The sequence below is a fragment of the Pipistrellus hanaki genome (genome assembly GCF_964339955.1).
Source record: "Pipistrellus hanaki genome assembly, chromosome: 8".
In the NCBI taxonomy this organism is placed as follows: domain Eukaryota; kingdom Metazoa; phylum Chordata; class Mammalia; order Chiroptera; family Vespertilionidae; genus Pipistrellus; species Pipistrellus hanaki.
This window is the reverse complement of record NC_140510.1, coordinates 84,902,863-84,929,945: the sequence shown is the minus strand read 5'-3', so window position 1 is coordinate 84,929,945 and position 27,083 is coordinate 84,902,863. Positions and strand designations below refer to the sequence as shown.

At 36.8% G+C, this 27,083-nt stretch overlaps 1 protein-coding gene across 3 annotated transcripts in view; it reads left to right on the top strand.

Moving 5' to 3' along the window:
* USP37 (ubiquitin specific peptidase 37) overlaps positions 1–27,083 on the top strand; it is a 55,920-nt gene that overhangs the window by 16,855 nt on the left and 11,982 nt on the right. For 2 of the 3 annotated variants that reach the window (XM_084891663.1, XM_084891664.1), the window contains 13 exons: positions 452–630; positions 978–1,052; positions 5,747–5,844; positions 7,667–7,751; positions 10,158–10,316; positions 11,300–11,431; positions 11,598–11,721; positions 12,649–12,839; positions 14,165–14,282; positions 15,546–15,625; positions 18,685–18,849; positions 21,388–21,453; positions 24,149–24,287. In XM_084891663.1, coding sequence (XP_084747789.1) covers positions 452–630; positions 978–1,052; positions 5,747–5,844; positions 7,667–7,751; positions 10,158–10,316; positions 11,300–11,431; positions 11,598–11,721; positions 12,649–12,839; positions 14,165–14,282; positions 15,546–15,625; positions 18,685–18,849; positions 21,388–21,453; positions 24,149–24,287 — 1,611 coding nt within the window. The remainder of the gene's footprint in view (positions 1–451; positions 631–977; positions 1,053–5,746; positions 5,845–7,666; positions 7,752–10,157; positions 10,317–11,299; positions 11,432–11,597; positions 11,722–12,648; positions 12,840–14,164; positions 14,283–15,545; positions 15,626–18,684; positions 18,850–21,387; positions 21,454–24,148; positions 24,288–27,083) is intronic. The other variant, XM_084891665.1, reaches the window with a different exon arrangement.

Below are 27,083 nucleotides of genomic sequence, written 5' to 3'. Positions count from 1 at the left end.
TTCCTAGGGTTGCCAGGAGTTGGATACTACTCATTGGCACATCATACAAACATCACTTTAATTCATCATAATTATAATTGGGTCTTTCTGTAAAGATTTATTTCCATTGTGGTTATTAGAACCGTGTCTTTTATATGTGAACCCTTTTTAAAAAATAATTCACGGTATTTCCCTTCTGCCTCTGGGTATGTTTTGGAATTTTTAAGTTTGTAAGAATACTATACGGGGAAAAACATTGCTCAGTTTATGACACTGATCATATTTAGAATCACCTAGGGTGCTTAAAAAAGTATATACTGATGAAGGAGCCTCATCCCACACCGGTTAAGTGAGAGTCTCTGGAGGTGGGTCTCCAGCTGTGTGTGTTTTCATACTTCCCCACTTGAGAATCACTGTCTAAAAGTTTGCCAGTTAATTTGACGATTTGCTATTTCAAACTTTATTCTGACAGGCCTCTTCAAAGAGAGGAAGCTTGGAAACTAAAGATGATAGTCCATTTCGAAAAGTTCTTGGTACTCCAGGTAGAGGATCGATGAAGACTGCAGCAGGAAATGGAATAACTGTCACCCGAACGATTCCGTCTTTGACATCTACATCAACGCCTCTTAGATCAGGGTTATTAGAAAATAGGTATGAAAGACCCTTTTTCTTTCTTAGTCATTAGCTGTGCCTCTTTATAAATGTCTTTTAAGCTTTATAGAAAGACCAGTTATTTGAGAAAAAAGTGAGATTTTTTGGTTAGTCAAATGTGTTAGAAGAAAGTATAGAGTGCATTTTGAGTAGATAATTAGCATTTGTCTTATGTGGCTTATTCAGTGACACATATTGAGGGTGCAGATATATGGTATGTTATTTCACATGTGGTATAGAGAATTAGCAGTGGTCACAGTATCTGTCCTTGAGTGGGTTGTTTAATAGTTTTTAATGGCATGAATTCTGGCTTTTTAAAATGAGGTCCTTTTCTCTGTTCTCTATAGAACTGAAAAGAGGAAAAGAATGCTGTCTGGCTCGGAGTTGAATGAAGATTACCCTAAGGAAAATGATTCATCATCGTAAGTTGCTTTAAGAGCCTTTAAGGCCCTAAGTCAGTATTTGTTATAGTGGCAATTACAACTGCGAGGAGAGATTATTCAATTTATGGGAATTCCAAAGATAGAAGAGCAGAATTTCAAGTATTTTGGTGATAGATTGACCATTGCTATTGCTTTGATCATTTGATTGCACTTCTCCCATTATAGCTTTTTAGAAAAATCTGCAGTACTTAGAGGAACAACAGAGATGAAGAATTCTAATAAGTGTTTCTTGCTGTTTGCTCTTTTAGAGTGAAATCCTTCTTTCCCTCTTCCCTTTACCTACAAAATTTTTTTTACCTTATTCATGTGAAAAGTTAGCTTAGGGGTAAAAAATTTGTAAACCACATATAGTTTCTAGCCATGGAGTATCAATCTTTTAGAGTTATTCTCTGGGTTGAACAAAAAAGGTATCCACTTGTAACAAGACAGTCACCAGCTCACATCCTCTTTTTTCCTCATGGGAGGGTCCTTTTTGTCTTCTGGGGGGAGAAAACTTAATTTACACAGTTTTTAGTTAATACCTCAGTTAACGCCTTAACAAAAATCCATAGTCAGTTAGCTGGTATTCGAAGTTAAGAGGTCACCATAAAAGAACAGGGGAAAAGCTGAAGAAACTTTATATATTAATTGGGATCTTGGTTCTGCTGCTGAAATAAATGTAAAAATCTGGGTAGGTAATAGGACTGGTATGGTATATAAAGCCACAATCGCCAGGGGCTCAGACTCCTTTTATCTCGTTGGTTCATTGTCGTTAAGCTTCCATTTTGCTTCAGTCTTTGCTCTCATGTCTGCATTCCTATCAGTGGGAAGAAAGAAAGAGGAGCAGAGAGAGGGCATACTGCTTTCCTTTAGGCTGGAAATTGTACGCACAATTTTTTTGTATGTCACGTTGACAAGAACCTAGTCAAATGGTTATATCAAGTTGTATGGAAGACCAGTAAGTCAGTCTAGCCCAAATTTTATAATGGCAGAAGGGTACAATGTTATTTGGGGAAAACTAACAGGCTGTCGTAGTTTACACCTATATCCACAGAAATAGCCCTGATTATTACCTATATAAGAACACTCTTTCCCCCATCCTAATAAAAACAGCCTCCAAATCTCACTTAGTCCTGTATCCAGCTCCAAGTCCAGGGTCACTGTGATGGGCAGTGCTCTCCAGAAGGTCCAGGGCTGCTCTTTTGGACCAGGTGCCTCATGGTCTGGTTCCTAAAATCTGCATTCCCCACGCCATCTCCATACATACCATCATACAAGCATATCTCAGAGATACTGTGGTTTAGTTTCAGATCGCTACAGTAAAGGAAATATTGCAATAAACGTACACAAGTTTTTTGGTTTCCCAGTGCTTGTGTTTATACTGCAGCCTGATAAGTATACAATAGCATTATATCTTTAAAAACAAACAAACAAGGATATACCTTAATTTTAAATACTTTATTGCTAAAAAATTGCTAACCATTATTTGAACTTTTAGTGGGTCATAATCTTTTTGCTGGTAGAGGATCTTCAATTTGTAAAAAAAAAAAAGTGCTGTGCAAAGTGCAATAAAATGAGATATGCCTGTACATAGCTGGAGTAAGCACAGGAGATTCACAATAAAAATTTTGATTTAGAATGGACAGAATAGGAAACTGAAAGAGTCACTAGTCTATGGCAGCAATAAAATCTTGCTAGGCAGAAATTGTGAAGGCATGGGAATAAGTTATTTATTTTTTATTGATTTGAGAGAGAGGGAGGGAGAGAGAGAAAACATCAATGACGCCGAAACCGGTTTGGCTCAGTGGATAGAGGGTCAGCATGCGCATGTACCTTTGTTGCGGGCACATCCCCAGTAGGGGGTGTGCAGAAGGAGATGGTAGATGTTTCTAGCTTTCTCTTTCTCTCCCTTCCTCTCTGTAAAAAAATCAATAAAATATATATTTTTTTAAATCACAAAAAACATCAGTGATGAGAAAGAATCATTGATCAGCTGCCTCCTCCATGCCCTCCACAATGGGGATTGAGCCCACAACCTGGAATCAAACTGGGACCCTCAGTCCACAGGACCCACTCTCCACTGGGCAGCCAGGACAGGGGAGTAAATTCTTGATTAGCAAATGTAGCAATCTCTGTTCTTTCCTCGGAGAGAAATCCTTGTTCATTGTGTTCCATATGACTCCTGGCTTTGTCCGTTGGTAGGTTTCCTTTGTTATCTTTCAAGGCTACAGCTGAAGGTTTGGAAAACTGTTCTTCTTTGTAGCCTGTTTCATGCTGGTGCTGTTTTGGAAGAAGTGTCTATAGAAATCTAGAAGTTTCTTTAAAGGCAGAATAAGCAGGTTTTTATAGGGTCCAGAAAGAATTTGGACCAATATTTTGGTTTTGTTTGTTTGATCATTTTAAGAAAACTTTTAAATTTTGGAATAATTGCCGAAACCGGTTTGGCTCAATGGATACAGCGTCAGCTTGTGGACTGAAGGGTTCCGAGTTCAATTCCAGTCAAGGGCATGTACCTTGGTTGCAGGCATATCCCCAATAGGGGGTGTGCTAGAAGCAGCTGATCGATGACTCTCTCTCATCGATGTTTCTAACTCTATCTCTCTCCTTTCCTCTCTGTACAAAATCAATAAAATATATTAAATTTTGGAATTTACAGAAAAGTTACAGAGATGAAGTGGAGTGTTCCTATATATTCCTCACCCATTTCCCCTAATACTAATATCCAAGTTTTCACAAACTGCCTTTCCATTTACCGTCATCATTGCCTCAGTTTGATAGTCAGAAGCAATTGCATTTCTTGGGGTGGGGATGTTAAGTGAAGTACAGAAAACAAGTCCCTTAAGGAAATCAAAATAACAGTAATATATTATTAGAGAGAGCCCTAAGTACTTCTGTGGAAAACACCTAAATTGGTGGGGAAGAGAGGATACAAAAATGGGGTCAGAGGGAATTTGGGTGGAGCATCTAATTTGTTTGCTACAGGCTTTATTCATATGGTTCTCCTAAAGTAAACACTTTTAATTAAAGCATGAGCATTTATCTAAATATAAGTTTAGATATTTAGGAATGATAGAGGGGGAAACGGGGCTTAAGAAATTTTAACTTTGTGTTCATGAAATGAAAATAATTTAATCACCATAAGTGTTATTAGTAAGTGATGTTGACACTTAGTAAGTAGTATTTCAAATCCGTAGACTATAAAAGAACATTTTGAGTTTTATTTCTTTGTTTTACTTTATTCACAAATTTATTCAGCAAACATTTGTTTTAAAAATCCATTTTTCATATACATAAATATACGTTTATATTTTGGTCAAACAATATTGCCATCATGTGATATTGTTTACATTGTTATACATGTTCTTCTTGCTAATATGTGTTCTATTTCTTGTGAGGTGTTTTTTTAAAAAATTCTCACCCAAGGACATGTTATTGACTTTTTTTTTTTTTTTTTAGAGAGGATGGGAAAGAGAGAGAAACATCTATGTGAGAGAGAAACATTGGTTGCCTCCTTGTATGCTCTCCAACTGGGGATTGAACCTGGAACCTAGATATGTGCCCTGATGGGTAATTGAACCCACAACTTTTGTGGCGTATGGGACGATGCTCAAACCACCTGAGCCACCTGGCCAGGGCTGGAGTTTGTTTGTTTGTTTGTTTGTTTGTTTGTTTGCCTCCGTAAGTAAACTAGAAGCAATTTGAGGACAAGGTTACTATTCCCATATGGTCTAAAAATGTCTAAAATATACTACATATATGACCACATTTTCTGATTTTAAGAATGTGAATACCCTTATATTAAACATGGCAAAAGTAAAAAAAAAAAAAAAAAAAAAAAAAGCATCAGTGAGCAATTATATTAGCTGGTATCTGTTGAGTACGAACTGTGTACTTGGGGTTATTCAGTGGTAAACATACTACTGCAAAACTTCAGAGTCACCTATGTTTCTGTCTTACTCTGAAATAGAATCGCACTGAGTTAAGATTATAAATCAGTCCAGTTCCTTTTCTATACACAGGTCTTTGAATATTTGAGACATCCTCACTCATTCATTTCTTCAACAGACTGAGATGTGTACTTTTTATACCTATTTAGTATCAAGTTCGAATAGTTTACTTAATTGATTCTTTTAGTCTTTTAGTAAATCATTTAATCTGCTCTTGCTGTCTCTGGTTTGACTTTTGTAAAAATAAAATGCTACTTCATTTTTGCTTAATTAATAGGGTTATGGATCGGTTAGATTTTGACGTGGTATTGAAACCTTATTGTCATGATTCTCATTTGCTTAAGTCTCTGACCTTTTTTTTTTTTTTTTTAATAATATATTTTATTGATTTTTTTTTTTTTTTTACAGAGAGGAAGGGAGAGAGATAGATAGTTAGAAACATCGATGAGAGTCATCGATCAGCTGCCTCTTGCACACCTCCTATTGGGGATGTGCCCGCAACCAATGTACATGCCCTTGACCAGAATCGAACCTGGGACCACTCAGTCCACAGGCTGATGCTCTATCCACTGAGCCAAACCGGTTTCAGCAGTCTCTGACCTTTTGAGGCTTTAACACTTTGTAGCATAATTTCTAAGCAAATCCATGAATTCAGCACTTAGAATGTAAATTTTTAATGACAACTATTTAAAATTAAGATTTGTACTTTACATGCCTATATATATTGAATTAAATTATTGACTGTAGGAACAACAAAGCTATGACAGATCCTTCAAGAAAGTATTTAACCAGCAGTAGAGAGAAGCAGCTGAGTTTGAAACAGTCAGAAGAGAATAGAACATCAGGTAAGTACTGGTCTTTATATAAGATTGTCATTTATTATATAACTAGAGGCGTAGATTCATGCCCTGGAGCTGGTGGGGGGGGTTCCCTCAGCCCGGCCTGCTCCTTCTCACAGTTCAGGAGCCCTCAGGGGTGGAGGTAACCCAGCAATCAGGGAAAGGCAATGCCCCAATCACACCTCTGCTGCTGCCACTGCCAGCAGTGCAAGCCTTGGCTGGCCCTTGTTACCTACGCTTTGGGCAGCCCTGGGTGGCTGGGCAGCTGCCATCTGAGGCTTGCCTACACCTCGGGCCAGCCCTGGGTGGCTGGGAAGCTGCCATCCGAGGCTTGCCTACACCTCGGGCCAGCTCTGGGTGGCTGAGAGGACTTGGGGACTCCAGAGGCAGGTGCACAGAGCAGCCAGACCCACCTGGGGATGTGCCCAGCTGTGCTGCGGGTGGGACTTAGGGAACTGAGTGCTGCCATCAAAGTTGGATAAATGTTATTAGTTGTGGCTATGGGTGCCGCCCTCTTTGAGGGTGTGGCAGTCAATTAGCATGTTCCCTCCTTATTGGCTGTGGGCGCTGCCGTCTTTGTAAGGGTGTAACAGTCAATTAGCATATTCCCTCTTTATTAGATAGAATTATTAGATAAAATATACTGTATAGACTAGAAATAAAACCCTAAATGGGATATAACTCTATTATTCAGGAATACTCCATAATTCAGTTCTAGTTACTGGGCTCCAATTTATATCCAGTACTCTGCTAAAATACTTTCAAAGTATTAGAAATATAAGGGACCTTTTATTCTATTTACAAAGAGTCTAGGCTTTGCCTACATCCCTATTTAACTGCCTAGAATTAAATTCTCATTATCAGGAGACCTGGACCATACAATGAATTCAAGGAGTTAAAGTGTTTGAAATTAAAGTTCATCAGTGTTGCCATTTACTATAAGTTCTATAAGATCTTGAAGTTATTGCCTAAAGCAGTTGCTTAATTTTACCTTGTACCCTGTTTTTATAAAATCTAACTTAGATTGTCTATTAATTTTTGTTATTATTTCTACACTTAAACAATCTCTATGATCCTCTGAACTACGTAGATTTGAATATTATGTCAACTTGAAATTGAATTGAAACAAACTAAAAAATGGCATGATTTTGATAAATTTAGAGTTTAAAGGAATTAATTTGATCAAGACTCTAGAAATTATCTCCTTTTAGCCTTTCAGAGTTGTGACTTTGGACTTCCACAGAAAGAAAAATCACAAATATACTTCTTACCTCTGAAAAAATAATACATTATATAAACTCCATTTACTAGTTTTAAGCTTTATGATCAACCTATAGTTAGAAAATACTTGAAGGTGTAAAAAGCTTTAACAGTGTTGAAGGTAAGATACATCTTACAAAAGTTGATGTGGAAGAGGTCTCTGTAAGTGGTTAAGTGATAAGAAGGTTCGTGGAACAAAATGTAGTTTTAAGTGTGTTAATTTTCAAAGTTAATCAGTAGAACTAAAATAGCACAACTAATACTTGGTTGGAAGGAAGTATATAAGAGTAGGGGTAAATGAAAATTTCTAATTTTTCCTAATAGGGAGTCAATTGATGCTGTTCAAAATGAATAAGTCAAGAAGGTGTTGAAGCTTTAGGGCAGGAGAGTATTCTTAGCTATTATAACCTTTTACACAGTATTTGATCTGTTAACATTTATCCAACTTTGATGAAAAGAAAGGGGGGAAAGAAAAATTTAAATAGGCCCAATGCATAATTTTATTACTAATTGGACTTCAGTGGTTGATTTAGGAGTTAAATTGTTCCTGTGTTTCTTCATTCTGTAGGACTTTCACCTTTGCAGTCATCGGCCTTTTATGGTAGCAGATCTGGATCCAAAGACTACTCTTCTGGCAATACTAATCTAGACAGGTATGCGTTGGTTATATGCTCTCTTCTTCAGAATATTTTTTAAAAGTATATTTTTATTTCAAAGAGGAAGGGGGAGGGAGAGAGAGAGAATCAGCAATGATGAGAGAGAGAAATCATTGGTTGGTTGCCACCTGCACGCTCTCTACTAGGGATCGAGCTTGCAACCCGGGCATGTGCTCTTGACCAGAATTGAGCCCTGGACTCTCCAGTCCAGCGGTCTCCGACCTTTCACATATCACAGACCACCAATGGTCTGCGAAACACCGGTTGGCAACCATTGTTCCAGTCCATAGACTGATGCTCTATCCACTAGGCCAAATTATGAAAACATTACGATCTCAACAGACTGCCTTTGTTGCCTGTGTATTTTTTAAGGTATCTACCAAAAGTTAAGGCATTTTCTTTTTCAAAAACAAGTTTCACATTATTGGAAAAGGTTAGTCAAAAGTTTAATTGTGGTCTATAGCTATAGATTACATTTTTTGAAACTTATTGGATATAAGTATATAAGACAATTGCTAAGTGCCTGTCAGGAAGGTGTGATTACAGAATGTAGCACAGAGGAGCAATGGTAAATTCAGAATTGAAGGTTAGATAAAGAGCTTCACAGATACAAAAAAGCTAAAGGAGTTCACCACCATCAAACCAGTAATATGTGAAATGCTGAAAGGTATTCTTTAAGAAGAGGAAGAAGAAGAAAAAAGGTAAAGTTAAAAATTATGAACAACAAATACATAACTATCAACAAGTGAATCTAAAAATCAAGTGAATAAAAAATCTGATGGCCGTAACTGGGTTTGTATAGAGCGTTGGCCTGCGGACTGAAGGGTCCCGGGTTCAATCCCGGTCAAGGGCATGTACCTTGGCTGCGGGCACATCCCCAGTGAGGGGTGTGCAGGAGGCAGCTGATTGATGTTCCAATGTTTCTCTCTCATCTATGTTTCTAATTCTCTATCCCTCTCACTTCCTCTCTGTAAAAAAGATCAATAAAATATATCTTAAAAAAACAAAACAAAAAAACTCCTCTCCCTACACGCATGCACTTCCCTGCAATTGACACAGTAGTACACGTTTTATTTTTATACACCTTTTTGTAAAGTGTTCTATTTCATGTTTGTTTTGTTTTTTAATCGTCACCCAATGATGTTTTTCCTTTGCTTTTTAGAGAGAGAGTGGAAGAGAGAGGGAAAGACAGAAAAATATTGATGTGAGAGAACCATATCAATTGGTTGCCTCCTGCACACGCCCTGACAAGGGCCCAGGGTGGAAGTTGGGAGCCTGCAACTGAAGTACATGCCCTTAATGGGTATAGAACCTGGGACCTTTCAGTCCTCAGGCTCTTTCCATTGAGCCAAAGAGACTAAAACAGACTTTTATATATAATAAAGTCAAACAGTGGCTAACAGATGGTCTAGCCAGACAATAAGTCATTTGGAGACAATCAGTTTTTCCTTATAAAAAAAGCAAATCATATTCCTATTTCATAACATACAAGTAAATAAACATCCAAGCAGATTAAAGACCGAAATCGGAAGGAAAACAGGTGTTAAAACTTTTAATTAAAATATTGGAAAACATTTCTATGACCTTATGCTACAGAATGAGTCTTAAATAAGACACATAATTTGAAACTATAAAAGAAAAATGATAAATTTGACTATACAAAAACCTGAAATTTTCAATATTTACTAGACAGAGGTCTATAGAATGTGTAAAAAACTACAAATCTTTAAGAATCCAATATAAAACCCAAGGGTGCACAAAAAGAAATTTAGAGAGGAGTAAACAATTATAAAAATATATTCAACTTCAGTAGTAATCAGGAAAATAAAATAACAATGAGAGATCCTGTGTCACTCATTCGATCGGTAATAATGTAATGGAGACCATGTGAAGAAATGGAAATCACTACTGTTAGACTATAAGTTGGTACAGTTTTTTTGGTTTTTTTTTAAAGTCACACTAGGAAAATTAAAAAATACTAATATTTTCACTTCTCAGCATATAAACTGGAAGAAGTTCTCAGGAGATTGAGTAAGAATACTGGTTGTGTCATTTTTTGTAATAGTGGAGAAAATTAACTGTCCAAATGTTTTTAGACTAGGCAAACTAATGTATGATATCCATTAAGTGGTAAAAGTGAGTAAAAAAGTAAAACTATATTTATACTCTTTCTTAAGCCATTGACTTGGATTATTTTGATTGTAGGTTAAGTATTATATTCTTCTTCAGCTCTCTATCAGCCTTGGAATTTGTGGATTTTTTTTCCTTAAGTGATCATTATTACTGTTATTTCTCCAAATTTAAGTTTTTTTCCTCTCAGATAGGACTTTTCTGAATCTACTTGGGCAGGGAGGGGGTATTTTAAAAACTGTTTTACTTCTCTATTTTTTATTCTTCTTATAGGACTAACATTTCAAGCCAAACTCCCTCTGCCAAAAGAAGTTTGGGATTTCTTCCGCAGCCAGCTCCTCTTTCTGTTAAAAAATTGAGGTGTAATCAGGATTATACTGGCTGGAACAAACCAAGAGTGCCCCTTTCCTCTCACCAACAGCAACTGCAGGGGTAGGTAAATTCTTTCATTTGCTTTCTTTTTATAAAGTGATTCAACTGAAGTATGTTTTTTGTTCTTAGGAAATGCATATTGAAGTATTTAGAGCTAAAAGGGTATGATTTCTGCAACTTACAAATGGTTCAGGAAAATAAAACACACAGAGGTATGAAATGATAGAGCATATAGTGCAAAAGATTAACAATTGGTGAATCTAGATAAAAAATATTCTTGTTCAACTTTGAGAATATTTCTAAGTAAAAAACATTTTTTAAATAGGTACTTTGGAAAAGGATTTGGTAGTAATCATTAAAGCTAAACACAACTTACAAAAAACAAACAAACAAAAAAGAATAAAAAAAAAAGCCAAACACAACTTATATAGAGTGGGACAAAAATAGGTTTACAGTTCGTATGGAAAATAATACAATGGTTAATAATACAATGATAAACTTTTGTTTACTCCCAACTGTAAATTTACTGTTGTCCTACTTTTGTATTCAATGACCCAGTGGTCCTACTAAGAACAAATAGCAATTTGGGTAAGTCCCCAGCCCCTGTCAGCTTTCATTTGAAAACGTTTAAGTTGTTATAATGTTACTAGAGGCCTCATGCACAAAATTCATGCACAGGTAGGGTCCCTAGACCTGGTTGGTGATCGGGGATGACTGGTGGGGTGTTCAGGGAGTTACTCTGTCACCCACCTTGTTGGTGGCCTGGCATATTAAACTTATTATGTAGAGTAATGTAGTGGTTCTCATAGTGTGGCCCCAGACCAGCAGCATTACAACATCAATAGATCCTACTAGAAATGCATATTTTTGCACCTTCTTTTTCCAGAATCAAACTCTGGAAACGGGGTTAACCCAGCTACATGTATTTCTTAATAAGCCCTTTAGGTGATTCTGATGCATGCTGTTTTGGAGAACCCATGCTCTAATGAACATACTTCAGGAACTACCATTGTCTTAAAAAGTATTATTTCTTTCCTTTTCAGCTTCTCCAACTTGGGAAATACTTGCTATATGAATGCTATTTTACAGTCCCTATTTTCACTCCAGTCATTTGCAAATGATCTGCTTAAGCAAGGTATCCCATGGAAGAAAATTCCACACAATGCCCTTATCAGGTAACTGTTACATACTTATTGAATAAACTTTTACCTTATTGATTATAGAATAATGAAGTTTCAGACACTTAAATTCCATGTTATGTACCATGTTAATAGTCTTTAAAATATCTTACCATTCAGTGTTTTGTAAAACATGCTAACCTGGTCTCTTTTGTTTTACCAGACGCTTTGCACACTTGCTTGTAAAAAAAGATAGCTGTAATTCAGAGACCAAAAAGGATTTACTCAAGAAGGTTAAAAATGCCATTTCTGCTACAGCAGAGAGATTCTCTGGTTATATGCAGAATGTGAGTACCAGTTGTTTTTAGCCACTTTAGAGGTAGTGGAAATTGAAATGATCTTGGTGTGTTACCTGATTTTTACTTTAAAGTGAGATTTGTATATGTATGTTGTGTTCATCACAGGTTGGAGAACCTGAGAACTGGTAAGGTTCAGTTTGACTCTTCTGTGATTTATTATATTTTAACTAGATGCCCGGTACATGAAAATTTCTGCACTGGGTGGGAGGGGTCCCTCATCCTGGCCTGCCTCTCACAATCCTTGAACCCTAAAGGGTGGGAGGCAACCCATTGATCAGGGGAAGGCGACACCCACATCACACCCATGCTGCTGCCACTGCCTACAGCGCAAGCTTCGGCCCGGCCTTGGTTACCTAAGCATCGGGTGGCCCTGGGCAGAGCTGGGCAGCCGCCATCTGAGGCTTGCCTGCGCCTCAGGCTGGCTTTTGGCTGCTGGAGGGCTGAGGGTGGGTCTGGCCACCCTGTGCGCCTGCCTCCCCCTCTCCCCCCACCTAGGCTGAAAGAACTGGGGCACTCCGTTGGGGCTGAGGGAACTGGGTGCCACCATCTTGTGGCTATGGGCACCTCCATCTTTGTGATGGCTTGACAGTCAATTTGCATATTGCCTCTTTATTAGATAGGATAATACAGATGTGGTATGTCAGTGAAGGAACTTGGGGTATTTTACTTAACAAAGGCTTTTTTTTCTTAATTTTTTTTTTTAATGAAGTAAGTGATTCCATTATTCATGCTAATCTCACTGATAGTAAAGAATATGAAATTCATTATTCTTATTCACAAAATATGTAAATCTCTTACTTTTTAATATAATGTTATTGACTTCCAGGTGCTTAGTTTTATAAATCATAATGTTGATAAGCTATCATTGTGACAGAAAAATGTTTTGATCTAATTAAAGATATTATGCCTTCTTAGGATGCTCATGAATTTCTAAGTCAGTGCTTAGACCAGCTAAAAGAGGATATGGAAAAATTAAATAAAACTTGGAAGACTGACCCTGTTCCTGGAGAAGAAAATTCACCAGATGTTTCAGCCACTAGAATATACACTTGCCCTGTCATTACTAATTTGGAGTTTGAGGTTCAACACTCCATTATCTGTAAAGCGTAAGTAGTCTCCAAGAAACCTATTTTTCCTTTTAATTATTTTTTTTAAATACATTTTTATTGATTTCAGAGAAGAAGGGAGAGAGAGAGAGAACTATCAATTATGAGAGAGAATCATTGATCAGCTGTATCCTGCACACTACCTACTAGGGATCAAGCCTGCAATCCGGGCATGTGCCCTGACCAGAATCGAACCTGGGCCATTGCTCTATCCATTGAGCCAAGCTGACTAGGGCTTCTTTTAATTTTTAATTTCAAGTGATTGAAACTCTTCTGAAGGTTTTAATTCTTATCACATTTTTCTTCCTATGTCATGGGCAAACAGAAATACAAACATCTTTTTTTGTGTTACTATTTTCTGTAAAAATGCTTGGGGTGAGAACTAAAAAGTACTTAGATATTTTGCCACATGCTTTAGTGTTAACAGTTCATTTTGATCTACTGTGTGTGTGTTGTTGCTGTTTTTTATTATTTATGTTTATATTTTTATTGATTTCAGAGAGAAAGGGAGAGTGAGAGATAGAAACATTAATGATTAGAGAAAATCATTGATTGGCTGCCTCCTTCACGTCCCCTACTGGGGATTGAGCCCACAACCTGGGCATATGCCCTTGACAAGAATTGAACCTGGGCCCTTCACTCCGCAGGCCAACACTCTATCCATTAAGCCAACAGGCTAGGGCTGTATGGAATATCAAGTTATCTGGGAATACTTGTTCTTTTTATCCTGAAAAGACTTGCTATTGCTTATTTTGTTAAACCAACTTGATTTTATTAAAAATGGGTTTTTATAAAATAGATCGAAATTTGAATTTTTTTTAACTTATGCAATGCTTTTTAATCATATTTACATTAGTTAACTCAAATTCACTTTCTAAATTTAATTAATTTCCATACTCATTATGGAAACATAATCAAAAGCTTCTGTTTTGATTAATTTTCCAGTTATTGGTAGTACATATCTGTATATAATTTTTTAATTGAATTTAGAGATAGAGGGAGAGGAAGAGAGCTAGAAACATGGATGAGAGAGAAACATCAACGTAGACCGGCTACCTCCTGCATGCCCCTTGTCGGATTTCGAGCCCACAATCCTGGGCATGTGCCCTGACCAGGAATCAAACTATTATAGTAACCTCTTGGTGCATGGGTCGATGATCAACCACTGTGATTTAATAAGGGTTAAAGTAACATGTCTTAAATGTGTATATTTCTTATGCTTAATCATAGCCTGTTCATACACTTGGGGAGCAGTGTCCTGAAGTACATCTGTATTTTGTATTGCGGTTAATTTTCTGAATGCTTAGATTTGTCTTCTTTTACAGTTGTGGAGAGATTATTTCCAAAAGAGAACAGTTTAATGACCTCTCCATCGACCTTCCTCGAAGAAAAAAGCCACTCCCTCTGCGTTCAGTTCAAGATTCTCTGGATCTTTTCTTTAGGGTAAGTAATATATTTTGGTATGTTTACATAATTAAGTTTTATATATCATAGGTAATTATATTTGAAGTTGGTTTCTTTAAGGCAGAATTTGGACAAAATTATTTGAGGGAAAACTAATGAGAAGTATTTATAAATAAATATATTTTTAAAGCTTTATAAACCTAATTGTTAACTCATTGAAGAAAATTGATTGCTTATGTAGATTATACATTTGACTCAACAGGAAGTGTTTTAAACAGCCTTAGAAGCAGTTATTTGTAAACAAATATTAATTTGAAGCCTAGGAAGTGACACATGCTAAAATTTGGTAATGTGGATTAAAATTGGAGACACTAAGTGAGTATACTGAGATCTGAGGAATAAAATATGCTCTTTGCTTTTCTTAGGTTGTATGTTCTTTATTAGAAACAACACAAATCATGTTTACCTAATGCTGTAAATAAATATTTATGTCTGTGAAATACTGTTATAGATAATCTGGGGCATAATTGGACCTGTTGTGTAGGTCATTTTCCGAGGGAAATTTACCGGGGTTACCCTTTATCTTTAAAATAGTGTTTCTTGTTTTGTTGTAGCAAATGGGCAGAATTGTCTTTCTAAGGTTAAAAAACTTCTGTTCTTTTAAATGATTAACATTTAGCTCCACCCAATGATAAATACTCTGCTTTTCTTTTTGCTTTAATCATTCCTTGCTATTCCTGTTATTATCATAGAATTTGAAGCTTTTCCTGTGTATCTTTATCCCCATTTTTTAAGGATTTCTTGTTTCAGTTTTCTCTAGGTAATGCTATCCACCCCAAACTTTGGTCCTTTTAGAGCAGTTGTTCTTAGTGGGCTGTTACCAGAAGATTGAGTTCCATTTTAAGAAAGGGGTAGAGTTACACCTAACAGACCAGGAACTCCGCCTACCCTGAAGGTGATCTTATCTCCGCTATGGCCAAATGTTAGATGTACTCTTGGCAGTGCTTCTTGTGTATGTATTCATGGGGGAAAAGGTTGAGAATCTGCTACTGAAGAATCTATCATAAATTGAGTTACTATCATAAATTGAGATGTCTCCTTTGTAAAAAAAGGAAATTAGGAATTCTGAAATAGGGCATAATATTATAACTATATTTTGAGCATTAGGTCTTAATTTAGTAAGGTTTGTGACTCTGGATACAAACTAGTCAGAGCTGTCAATCCACTGAAGTAGTATGACTAGAGAAAATTAGTAGCATTTAATGGGATAATACTAATTCAACTTCATGCTTCTTTTTATAGGCAGAAGAAATCGAGTATTCCTGTGAGAAGTGTAGTGGGAAGTGTGCTCTTGTCAGGCACAAATTTAACAGACTACCCAGGTAAAATTAATTGCTCTTGCATTTTTCTTTTTTAAAGTACTTACAAATATTACTGAATAAGTGAGGCTTACCAGAGTGGTTTGGTCACGAAGGTCAGCAGAGCTGAGGCATGAAATGGGTAGATAAAAAGCTAGAATACAGAAGACAGGAGGAGGGTTTGGAATGTTGAAGGAACTTCACAGTCCCAAGTGATGGCAACAAGAGGACTTGGCTGCTGAAACTTGGGAATAATGATAGTGAATAGTAGTAATTTTTTAATTAAGTAATATATAACATTTAATTATAATGTTTCCTGTGGTGTGCTATAGCCCGTCCCTCAAACTTTAAGTAAAAATCTGCTACAGACACATATATCTGTGTGTGAAAGTAAAATAGGAAGAGTACTTTTCTGCAATTTGTATATTTCTTTATTCAAAGGCTCTTATAAGTTGGTACGTTTTCTGTAATAATAAGAATTGACTAAATGTGGAGTTTCTGGAACGTAGTCCCTAGAGCCTAATTCTTTTGCTCCTTTCTAGAAAATGAAATATTTTTTTAAGAAATGACTTTCTAAAATTTAGAATCTAAATCATAACAAAGAATTTGTTCTATTTGTGAGTGTTTAGAGGCAGGAGGGTGGGAGGGGACAAATATTAAGGCAAAAGATTATTACCAGCTGTCATTAATGAAGGAAACCAGTGTACAATTAAAAATACTTGTTTGACTGGGAAGCTGAATATCGGTATTCCCTTTCTAGCTGTCCAACCATTTGGTCTTTCAATTAGTAGAAAAAAAAACTGAGGGGAATCCATCACATATGTTAACATTAATTTATTCCAAACTTACATGAAATAGAAGCCTTTGTATCATAAATCTTAATATTGGACTTTTTTTTTTTTTGCTTTTGTTCATTTTACTATTAAAGCCAATCAACTACTATTTTTGAAGGGTCTGGTATCTTTATCAAATCTGCCTGACTGGTGCAGTTCAGTAGTTGGGCATTAGCCTACGAACCAGGATTGATTCCTGGTCAGGGCACATACCTGGGTTGCAGGCTCAATCCTTGGTGGATGGCATGCAGAAGGCAGCTGATCAGTTGTTCTCTCCATTGTGTTTCTATCTCTCCCTCCCTTCCTCTCTGAAATCAATAAAAATATCTAATGTACTTAAAAAAGATTTTTTTAATCTGTTCATTTCTAGTCCACCTCATCTTTGTAAATCAGTGATTTTTAACTGTATTATCTGTCTTTCATATTGCTTTTTATTTTGGTACTAGAGGCCTGGTGCATGAAAATTCATGTACTGGCTGAGGGTCCCTCAGTTCAGCCTGCCCCCTCTCACAGTCCAGGAGTCCTCAGGGGCGGGAGGCACCTAGCGACCAGTGGAAGGCGACTCCCCCATTACACCTCTGCTGCTGCCACTGTCAGCAGTGCAAGCCTCGCCAGCCCTGGTTACACTGGGGGGCTGGGGGGCTGAGGGGACTGGGGGACTCCAGAAGCAGGCGCACAGAGCAGCTGGACCCACCTGGGGGTGGGCCCAGTTGTGCTGTGCGCCTGCTGCCCCAGCAGGGCTGAGGGGACTGGACATCACCATCTTGTGGCTGTGGGTGCCACCATCTTTGAGGGCATGTCAGTCAATTAGCATATTACTTCCTTATTGGCTATGGGCACTGCCATTTTGTGAGGGTGTGATGGCCAATTAGCATATTTCCTCTTTATTAGATAATATGATTATTTGACAAGTTAGTCAAAATATTTGACATCTGATATTAGTTTTGTATTGCAGTTAGTCTTCTGAATGCTTACATTTTTAATTGTCAGCATATAATTCTGAGCAAATTAGACAATTTGTTCACATCAGATGTATCCTTGTGTTTTCTCAACTTGTGAATGTGAAGGTTAGGAATTCTTGCATACTTTTAAAAGAAAAATACAGTTGACAACTTCAATTTGCAGGTTTTTCAGTTTGTGGCTTCTAACTTCAATTTACAGGTTTTTCAGTTTGTGGCTTCTGTGATGTATATGGTAAGAAACGAAACTGTTCTCTATAAATCAGATATTATTTTTGCAGTGTTTGTGAGGCTTATTCCCATAAAAATTCTGAAATTCACTTGTTAAAGTGTTCTTGTGCACTGTGAAGTATATCTAGTCCATCAAGCAAAGATTATAATCTGTATTAGATATGAAAGGTTGCCACACGAGCAATTAAAAAAAGTGTTTTCACAGATCTAAAAGCCTTTTCAGACCCACAAACCAGATGTGCCATGAAATTTTGTAGAACTTTTAAATAGAGAAACCTTTTCTCTTTGTCTTAGCTTTTTTCATAGAAAGTTCTAAAGAAATAAGACTACTTCTTGTAAAAAATCATCTTGTTACCCTAGCTGGTTGCAAAATGGTTAGAGCGTAAGCCTGAGGACTTGAGGGTCCTGGACTTGATTCTGGGCAAGGGCACATACCTTGGCTGCAGGCTTGATTCCCGGCCCCTGTCAGGGTGCGTGTGATAGGCAACAGTCAGTGTGTCTCTTTCACATCAGTGTTTCTCTTTCTCTCTCTCATCTTCCTTTCCACTCTAAAAATCAGTGGAAAAAATATCCTCGGGTAAGGATGAACAAGGAAAAAAAATCAGCTTGTCAAAAAATGATGTGTACCATTCAACATAGGGGCTGTTTAATGCTTTAATTAAAATTATCTGTGGTTATATAACACATATTGCTTAAAACTATATAACACTGAAGTAAATAATTTAAGAATTTAACCCAGTTATCAATATTAGCATTTAAAAATGTAGTGTTCTTGTCTGAGGTGGGTTTTTGTGTGTGTGTATTTTGTTTTTCTAGGAACATTATAAGTATTTTACCTAAATCGACCCAATGCCACTGTTTTATTTGTATTCTTACTATTTAGCACAATGCCTAGCACATAGGTATTCAGTAAAGGTTCTTTGGCCAGATCTTTCGTTTGACCAGATGTATTCTTTAAATCAGAGCTATTTAACACGGTTAGTTGCTGTGATCTCTTCATGCATAACAGAGCTGCCCTTATTATGTACAAACTAGTGACGTCGTCATCTCCTGTTTTCAGGATCCTCATTCTTCATTTGAAGCGATATAGCTTCAATATTACTCTCTCACTTAACAACAAGATTGGGCAGCAAGTGATCATTCCAAGATACCTGACACTGTCGTCTCATTGCACTGAAAGTACAAAGCCACCCTTCACTCTCGGCTGGAGCGCGCATATGGCAATGTAAGTCCTTAGAGAGAATTTCTTTGCCTTTGCTTTTAAAGTAGGAAGGCTTAAAATATAATAATGTGGAAAGGCTGTAAGGATCAAAAGAACGACTCAGCTAGTTAACACAGCTCCCAGGTAAAATCAGACCAAGGAGGACATTTTAATTTTGTTTTATTTGGGGACTTTGTGTTAAGTTACTGCCCGATTGAAGTAATTGTTATCAGTTAAAGTAATAAAATGCTTATTCAAAAATTTTCCAAGTACATTAGTTGCCTTTCATAAAAAGTTACCTTTTGCCAAAACCGGTTTGGCTCAGTGGATAGAGCATCGGCCTGTAGACTGAAAGGTCCCGGGTTCGATTCCGGTCAAGGGCATGTACCTTGGTTGTGGGCACATCCCTACTAGGGGGTGTGCAAGAGGCAGCTGATCGATGATTCTTTCTCATCGATGTTTCTAACTCTCTGTCCCTCTTTCTTCCTCTCTGTAAAAAATCAATAAAATATATATATTTTTAAAAAGTTACCTCTTTAGGTAATATTCTTAAGATTTTAGATCACTAGAAAACAGTGTGATACATGTTAGGAATATAAACGTAATTTGCATGCTCATATGTATCACCTGAACACTAAAATACTGACTTCTGTGTTTCTTAGAAGTTCTATTTCATTAGTTTTAAGATAGGACTTGGGGATCAATATTTTTACCAAAAGCCTTTCTGGCTCTTTGGGACATGCAAATTTGGGAAACAGTATATTGAATATGATGCTGGGGTCCCAAAAAATAGATTTTGTCTTCATAAATGTGTTATTACCAGTGGCAGTAAAGAACTTCAGTGGCTCCTAGAAATTTTTACATGAGAAAAGAAGTAACCTTTAATTTGGCTTCATTGTAAAACGCTAGAAAACCTTAGGATTTTTCTGAATACTGCTCTTTCTTCTGCATCTTGTCTTACTTTGGAACCATATAATGTAGTTCCTTTTTATGCTTGGACTCTAGCTTGAGAGAGTCATGAAGTTTAGAGTTGAAAAGGACTTTAGAGATTTTGTCTAAACACTTAAATATACAGAGGAGACCAAAAGAGATTAAGTAATTTTCTTAAAGTCATATGGTTAGTACACTGGAAAAGCCAGGGTAAAGTGCAATAATAGACATTTCAGAGAGTGAATGAACATTTGCTAATGTGAATTAATACTGTTTTGTAAAAATGTATTTCTCCTTGGTTTAATAATTGAAATGTATACATCTTATAAGTATATATTAAAGACCTTAATGGATATACTAATAAAACATGTTTCCAGAGATTCTTAGTGTTTCTGGATTTTGTCTTATGGCCTTTCTTGGAAATAGATGTGGTTTTGTGGGGTGGTTCTTTTTGTTGTTGTTGTTGTTGTTGTTCTTTTTTTTTACTTGATGCAACTAACAGAGTTGTTACTCTTTTTGGCTCGCAGTAGTACTATATCAACTTATCAATGTAAGCTCTTATGAATGATTCCAGGCCTGAAATCAAACTATGTGACTCTAATTTAATAGCTTTAAGACTTTGGACAGATTCCTTCACTCAGCTGTAGGGAAAATAATCAGGTGGTTGTGAACATTAAATGCTGTGAAACACATGCATTCTTACTCCAGTGCCTGACATCTAGTAAGTCCTCAAAAAATGAGAGCTATTACTATTTTATTGTTTAAAAGTAAAGAACTGAGACAAGATAATTTTTCCCAAGTTGTTCTTTTCCTATGTGTTACATTTGACTTTGTTTCTAATGCTATTTATTTAGGTCATTAGATCAAGGAGAGGCCTGAAAAAAAATTTTTTTTTAATTTCAAAAAAGGAGAGACCAGAGATAGTATTATTTTTTTACACACACACACACACACACACACACACACACACACACACACACACATCCTATACAATAAAAGGCTAATATGCAAATCAACCGAGTGGCTGAATGACCGTCGCTATGACCAGATACTCAATGCAGGAGCTTCCCCCTGGTGGTCAGTGCACTCCCACAGGGGGAGTGTCACTCAGCCAGAAGCCAGGCTTGCCAGCGGGCTCATGGCTGGCAAGTGCAGCGGCTGCGGCAGGAACCTCTCCTGCCTCCATTGCAGTGCTAAGGACCCTCAGGATGTCCATCCACCTTCCCCCAGGTGCATGAATGTCATGCACCGAGCCTCTAATATATATATCCCCAGAGGAAGGGAAATGGGGAGAGAGAGAGAAAAACATTAATAATGAAAATCATTGGTCAGCTGTCTCCTGCATACCCCCTACTGGGAATTGAGCCTAAAACCTGGACATGTACCCTGACTAGGAATCAAACCATGACCTCCTGATTCATAGGTTGATGTTCAACCCCTGAGCCATACCAGCTGGGCCAGAGATAGCATTTTGTTTTCTCCTTTGGCCTCTATTGATAGTAAAAGTAGTATAATTATTTGCTTTTCAAGAGGATCGATAAGGGTCTATAGTTCAGAATAACTCATTTTGTAAATTAAATATATTTTAATAATATAATTGTATACATTATATATTTTCTAATTTTCTGATAGTTCTAGACCATTGAAAGCCTCTCAAATGGTGAATTCCTGCATCACCAGTCCTTCTACACCTTCAAAGTGAGTTATATTTCTTATGTACCCAAAATTTGTATTTTTAAGGATTTGGCTTACCCTAATACCAAAATTATTCCCTCCCTTTTCTTTATTGTTTCTATTTTTGCATGTTAACTGTTCTGTATTACTGTACTTTGGAATTTCCTTGATTCTGCTTTAAACTATAATCTGGGTATAACAAGTTTTTAACAATGAAGCAACTTCAGATGATCTTCTCAAAATTTTGTTCTAAGACATTTAAAATCATCTGTTAATACGTAATATTTTCATCCTGTTTCTCTAGAAATTGATTGACGATGAGGAATTTTAAGGATTGAAGGGCTGGAATAACCCATGTTGGTGTAAAGCACCATCCCTCAAGGATAACATGGGAGATAAAAATATCTTTTTACTTTTTGCTAGCCAATATGGGACTTCTTGTCCTAGACACTGAACTGAAGCTATTCTGAAAAGAGACAGAAAACAAACATGGAATGTACCTGCTTTACAAATATTTTACTCTTTTTTTTTTTTTTTTTTTTTTTTTGCTTTAAGTCCAAAAGTTTGTCCAAGAGACGCAAATACTTTTTTAAATATACCTCCTCTGTGATTAAACTAGAGCCACAGTTCCTGATTTGACAATTCTAAATATCTAAAAGCTTGTCATTGGTCTTTAAATTAGTTTTTCTAAAAATTTGATGTCCCAAAATACTTCTAGAAAAGAGACATTTTTGTTGTTTAAGGGCTTTGGGGGGGCTTATATAACCATAAAGTGACATTTGGGAATTGCTATTTTCTTTTCCTCCTGTTAATTATTTTTCAGTGCAATTAAAACCAGATGACTAACATGACTAGAAATGGTACCGATATGAATACTCTTGCCCGTTCTCAAGATACAAATGAGCAATACCACTTGGCTGCTTAGAAAGTGAGCAAGTGATGCATTTACAGGATGAATATTTTTCATTACCACAGGCAAGCTGCCTTCTGTGAATATAGTAACTATAACGGAATGCACTCTTTATGTACCAGATCACTGTAGTGACAAGAAAGAGATGGTTTCATTGAGCATCATTATACTTGGCATGGTCATCTGTTCTCCAGGGTCTATTGGTATGAGAATGTGAGAGTTGGTCAATAAAGGATGATTAGGCCCTAGAAGACCTGTCATGCCGATCAAACTTAAAAGAGGCTGAGTTATGAAGCAGAATACTTTTCCACAGTGTCCTTTGTCATCACATTTGACCCTGGTATATTGGTAGCCAGGTGTCAGCCTCATTCAACAAAGTATTCATGTGGATAACCAAATTTAACATGTTCAGTTTTGCTTGGTGAGCATTAAATCAGAAATGAGAAGTAAAGATGGTTAATTGGCTATTTCTAAGTTATTTTAAAAAACCCTTTTGAAAACATAATGGGAGACTATTCAAGTGTGCCGGCTGGAGTATCCTGGCTGCTCTCAGCCACAGACTGTGTTTGGGATTATCACTGACCACTTGCCTCTTTTCTTTGATCTACATTGCTATGCAGTTCTCCTGATTTCCACTGTGGCCTCTTATTTCTTGGTACCATCATTCTATATGTTTATGTACAGTTTTCACTTTAGATTAATTGCCTTTTTTCCAATTTCCATTTTACATATTTTTATTATTGCATATGAATTTATGTTAACCTCCATCATAGACAGTTTGTGCTCTTCGACCTTTACCACTTTTCCCTTTAATTTATTTTCAGCTCACTTGGAAGCCAACACAGTAACACCTTACTTATCTGGTATCATTGAAGAATATTTGATATTCCTCATAACTGAATTTTTTTTTTATAAATAAAGCTTACCTTTTTAAGCATTAATCTTAAAAAAAAATTTAACCATTTTAGGTGGTTATATAGTTTGTAACCTTACAGAAGTCCTTATATTCTTAAGTAAAATATACTGAAGATAATTTAAAATATTGTAATGACTTAGAATCAACATGAGTATCAGTTATTGCACTGTGTTTTAATATAATAATGCCCTCAGACAGCATTATCCTAGAAGATGGTTTACCTTTACATTAAATGACTTATATTGTAGTTCTTTATTGCCCTGTTTGTGGTTATTCTCTCTCATTTCTTAGCTCTCATTTCTTGATGAACTTGCTACATTATGTTATACAACATTTCCTGGGAAAGAAGGGCCCAAAGAGTAAAGTCCTTGGGCTTTGAAGCTGCTGCCTTCCTTAGAAGCCTTTTTCTTACTTTTGAATCCCTGTATTTTGGAAGGTAGAGGTTGCCACATGTCTGACCTACATATAAGTGGATAAGTGGAATGTTACTGTTAATTTTAAAGTACATGGATCATAAATTAAAATTTCAAAAATTAGTTCTCATACTCTATTGTCAAACACATTTATTCATTGCTATGTTTGCATGCATTCAGTACTGTACTTGCTTTATAAAGATAATAAACTTCTTTGGGGCTGATCATTAAAAGAAAAAAGGCACGAAGTGATTGGTTTACTGACATAATATAAAAGCTGTCTATCAAAGCATGACTCTTTTGAAGCAGGGCAAAGGTAATAATGTTTAAGTATACTTTTTGATATATCTTTATTTCTGTTACATTATTTTCCATAGAGGAAAAGCTTTTGTTTCATTTTGGTACGTGTGTTTCAAAAAAATAACTATGACAGTGTTTGTTTATCAGTCTTATATAGTTTTTCCCCCCCTTGGATTACAGGAATTTCCCCTTCAAATTCAAGAGCTCATTGGCTTTGAGCCTTGATTCAGACAGTGAAGATGAACTAAAACGCTCGGTGGCCCTTAGCCAGAGATTCTGTGAAATGTCCTGTGAACAACAGCAGGAAGATCTGGAAAAGGTAAGTAATTTCTTATCAGAATATCTGACAAAGATTTGTATAGCTCTTAGTAGCCAAACAAATGCCTTTTATAACCAGCATCAGCAAACTTAATACACAAGATAGATCATAAATTTAATGGGTCTGTTTAAACACCAGTTGTTGAGGTTTTTAATCATTTTCTTTATTTTTCAATTACAGTTGATGTGTGTATTATTACATTAGTTTTAGGTGTACACCCCAGTGATTAGACATTATATAGCTTACTACTAGTAAGTGATCATCTCAATAAATCTCGCACCCACCTGATACCATAGATAGTTATTAGAGTATTATTGACTGTATTCCCTTACCTGTTCTGCTTGTTTATTTAGATTTAATTGTTGATAGATATGTATTTATATCTATAGATATATATTCCTAGCCTGATCCTAGAGCCACTCAGTGAGAGATACAGGCATGCTGAGGCCAAAGGTTGTATATGTGAGAGAGTTCAGGAAAGCCTGAAGCAGGAGCCAAGACATGCCATTCCTATAGAAAAGCCACTGGAAACACCTTGGATGGGCTGCAAGTTTTGGGGGAAGGTCTCAGGGAATAACCAGGGGAGGCGAATTGTGTGGGCCAGGTTGAGGGAGTCTCGGTTATGGTGCCTGCCTGCCTGCCTGCTCTGTGTGGGGAGGGCTCATCAAAGGAACAATGGACTCTGTCGGCATTTCTATCTGGGAGAAAGCTGCCCTTTCTTTCCCCCATCCCTCACGCTCTCACCTTGATGCTAGGCGGTCGGTTCCTCCTATAGTCTCTGATGTCTTTCAGGCTGCTCCCAAGTGGGAGTGAATCTGAGTAACTCTACATATGGGCCTTTTAAGAGACTGCCTGGGACTCCAGCAGCCCTCCCTCTCCCTCAGCCTCAATCCCAGCTGATAGTTGGGATTAGCCTGAAGTTATGACAACTTCTCTTCCTGGCACTGAAACCACTGAGCTGGAGGGCCTGGTGCGGGGCTGGGACCCCTCACTCCTCAGGTGGCACCTCTGCAGCTGAGTTATCCCTCCCGATTTCTATCTGTAACATGAGGATGTGGGGCCAGCCCATTCCACATCTCAAGTCCTATCAGTCTCTGTGACTTGTTCTTTAATTCCCTAGTTGTAGCACTTCCATTCAGCCAGATCTCAGGTGGTTCTGAGTGATAGTTGTTCTGTAGTTTAGTTGTCATTTCAGTGTGGCTGTGGGAGGATGCAAATACAGCGTTTATCTACACTGCCATCTTGACTGAACGTCCCCAACACTAGTTTTAGAATGTGCTTTCTGTAGCTACAAAATCAGTGTGTTTAAAGTTGGATTGAGACTTTTTTAATTGAGATGTAATTGACATATGATGTATTAATTTCAGGTGTACAGTATAAGGATTTGATATTTGTTTATATTGTGAAATGATTACCACAATAAGTCTAGTTAACATTCATCACTATACATAATTACCCAAATAATTTTTTATTGATTTCACAGAAGAAGAAAGAGGGAATGAGAGAGAGAAACATCAATGATGAGAAAGAATTACTGATTGGCTGCCTCCTGCATGCCCCCCTCTAGGGAGAAAACCTGCAACCCAGGCATGTGCCCTTGACAGCATCGAACTCGGGACCCTTCCGTCCTCAGGCTGACGCTCTATTTATGAAGCCAAACCAGCGAGGGCCCAAAAGAACTTTTTTCTTGTGATGAGAACTTTTAAAATTTTCTCTCTTTACAACTCTTAATATGCAGTACAGCCCAGCTGGTATGGCTCAGTGGTTGATCATCGAACAATAAACCAGGAGGTCTCAGGTTCAATTCTTGGTCAGGACACGTGCCCAGGTTGCAAGCTCAATACCCAGTAGGGGGCATGAAGGAAGCAGCTGATCAATGATTCTGTCTCATCATTTATATCTCTCCCTCTCCCTTCTTCTTTGAAATCCATAAAAATATTTTTTAAATATGCAATATAAGATTATTAACTGTAATCACCATCCTAGGACATATTTATTTTATAACTGGAAGTTTATACCTTTCAACCCCCTTCACCCATTTTATATATCACACACACACACCACCCTCATCTAGCAATCACCAATCTTCTCTATATCTATGAGGTTGGATTTTGTTTGTTTGTTTCTTTGTTTGTCTTAGATTCCACATATACTAGTAAGTGAGACCTTGTGGTATTTGTCTTTTTCTGACTTTTTTCACTTAGCATAATGCCATCCATGTTGTTGAAAATGTCAAGATTTTCTTCTTTTTTATGGCTAAATAAGATGTATGTATACTACATCTTCTTTACTCATTTATCCATCAGTAGACACTTAGGTTGTTTATAAGACTGAGATTTAAGAAATGAAAGTTGTAGATAAATTGCTTTCTCCTGTAAACCTTCAAAGCTACTTTTATTTTTATGTTATTTTTAATGTCTTATATATTGATTTTTAGAGAGAGAGAGAGGAAGGGAGAGAAAAAAACATCCATTTGTTGTTCCACTTATTTATGCATTCATTGGTTGATTCCTGTTGTGCCCTAACCAGAGATTGAACCCACAACCTTGGCGTATCGGGACAATGCTCTAACTGAGCGACCAGACAGGGCTTCCTTCAAAGCTTTTACATATTGGTCCTCAAACAATTACTTGCTTTATTTTGGTACTAATTGTTAATACGATGGAACCAGAGTAAATGTTTTACATCAACAGACTAACCACATAAACTAAAAGTTTAAATAATGTGTGTGAAAGCATAACTATATTATTTCCTATCTTGACACATAATGATAGTTAATATTTTGAAGATACAAGC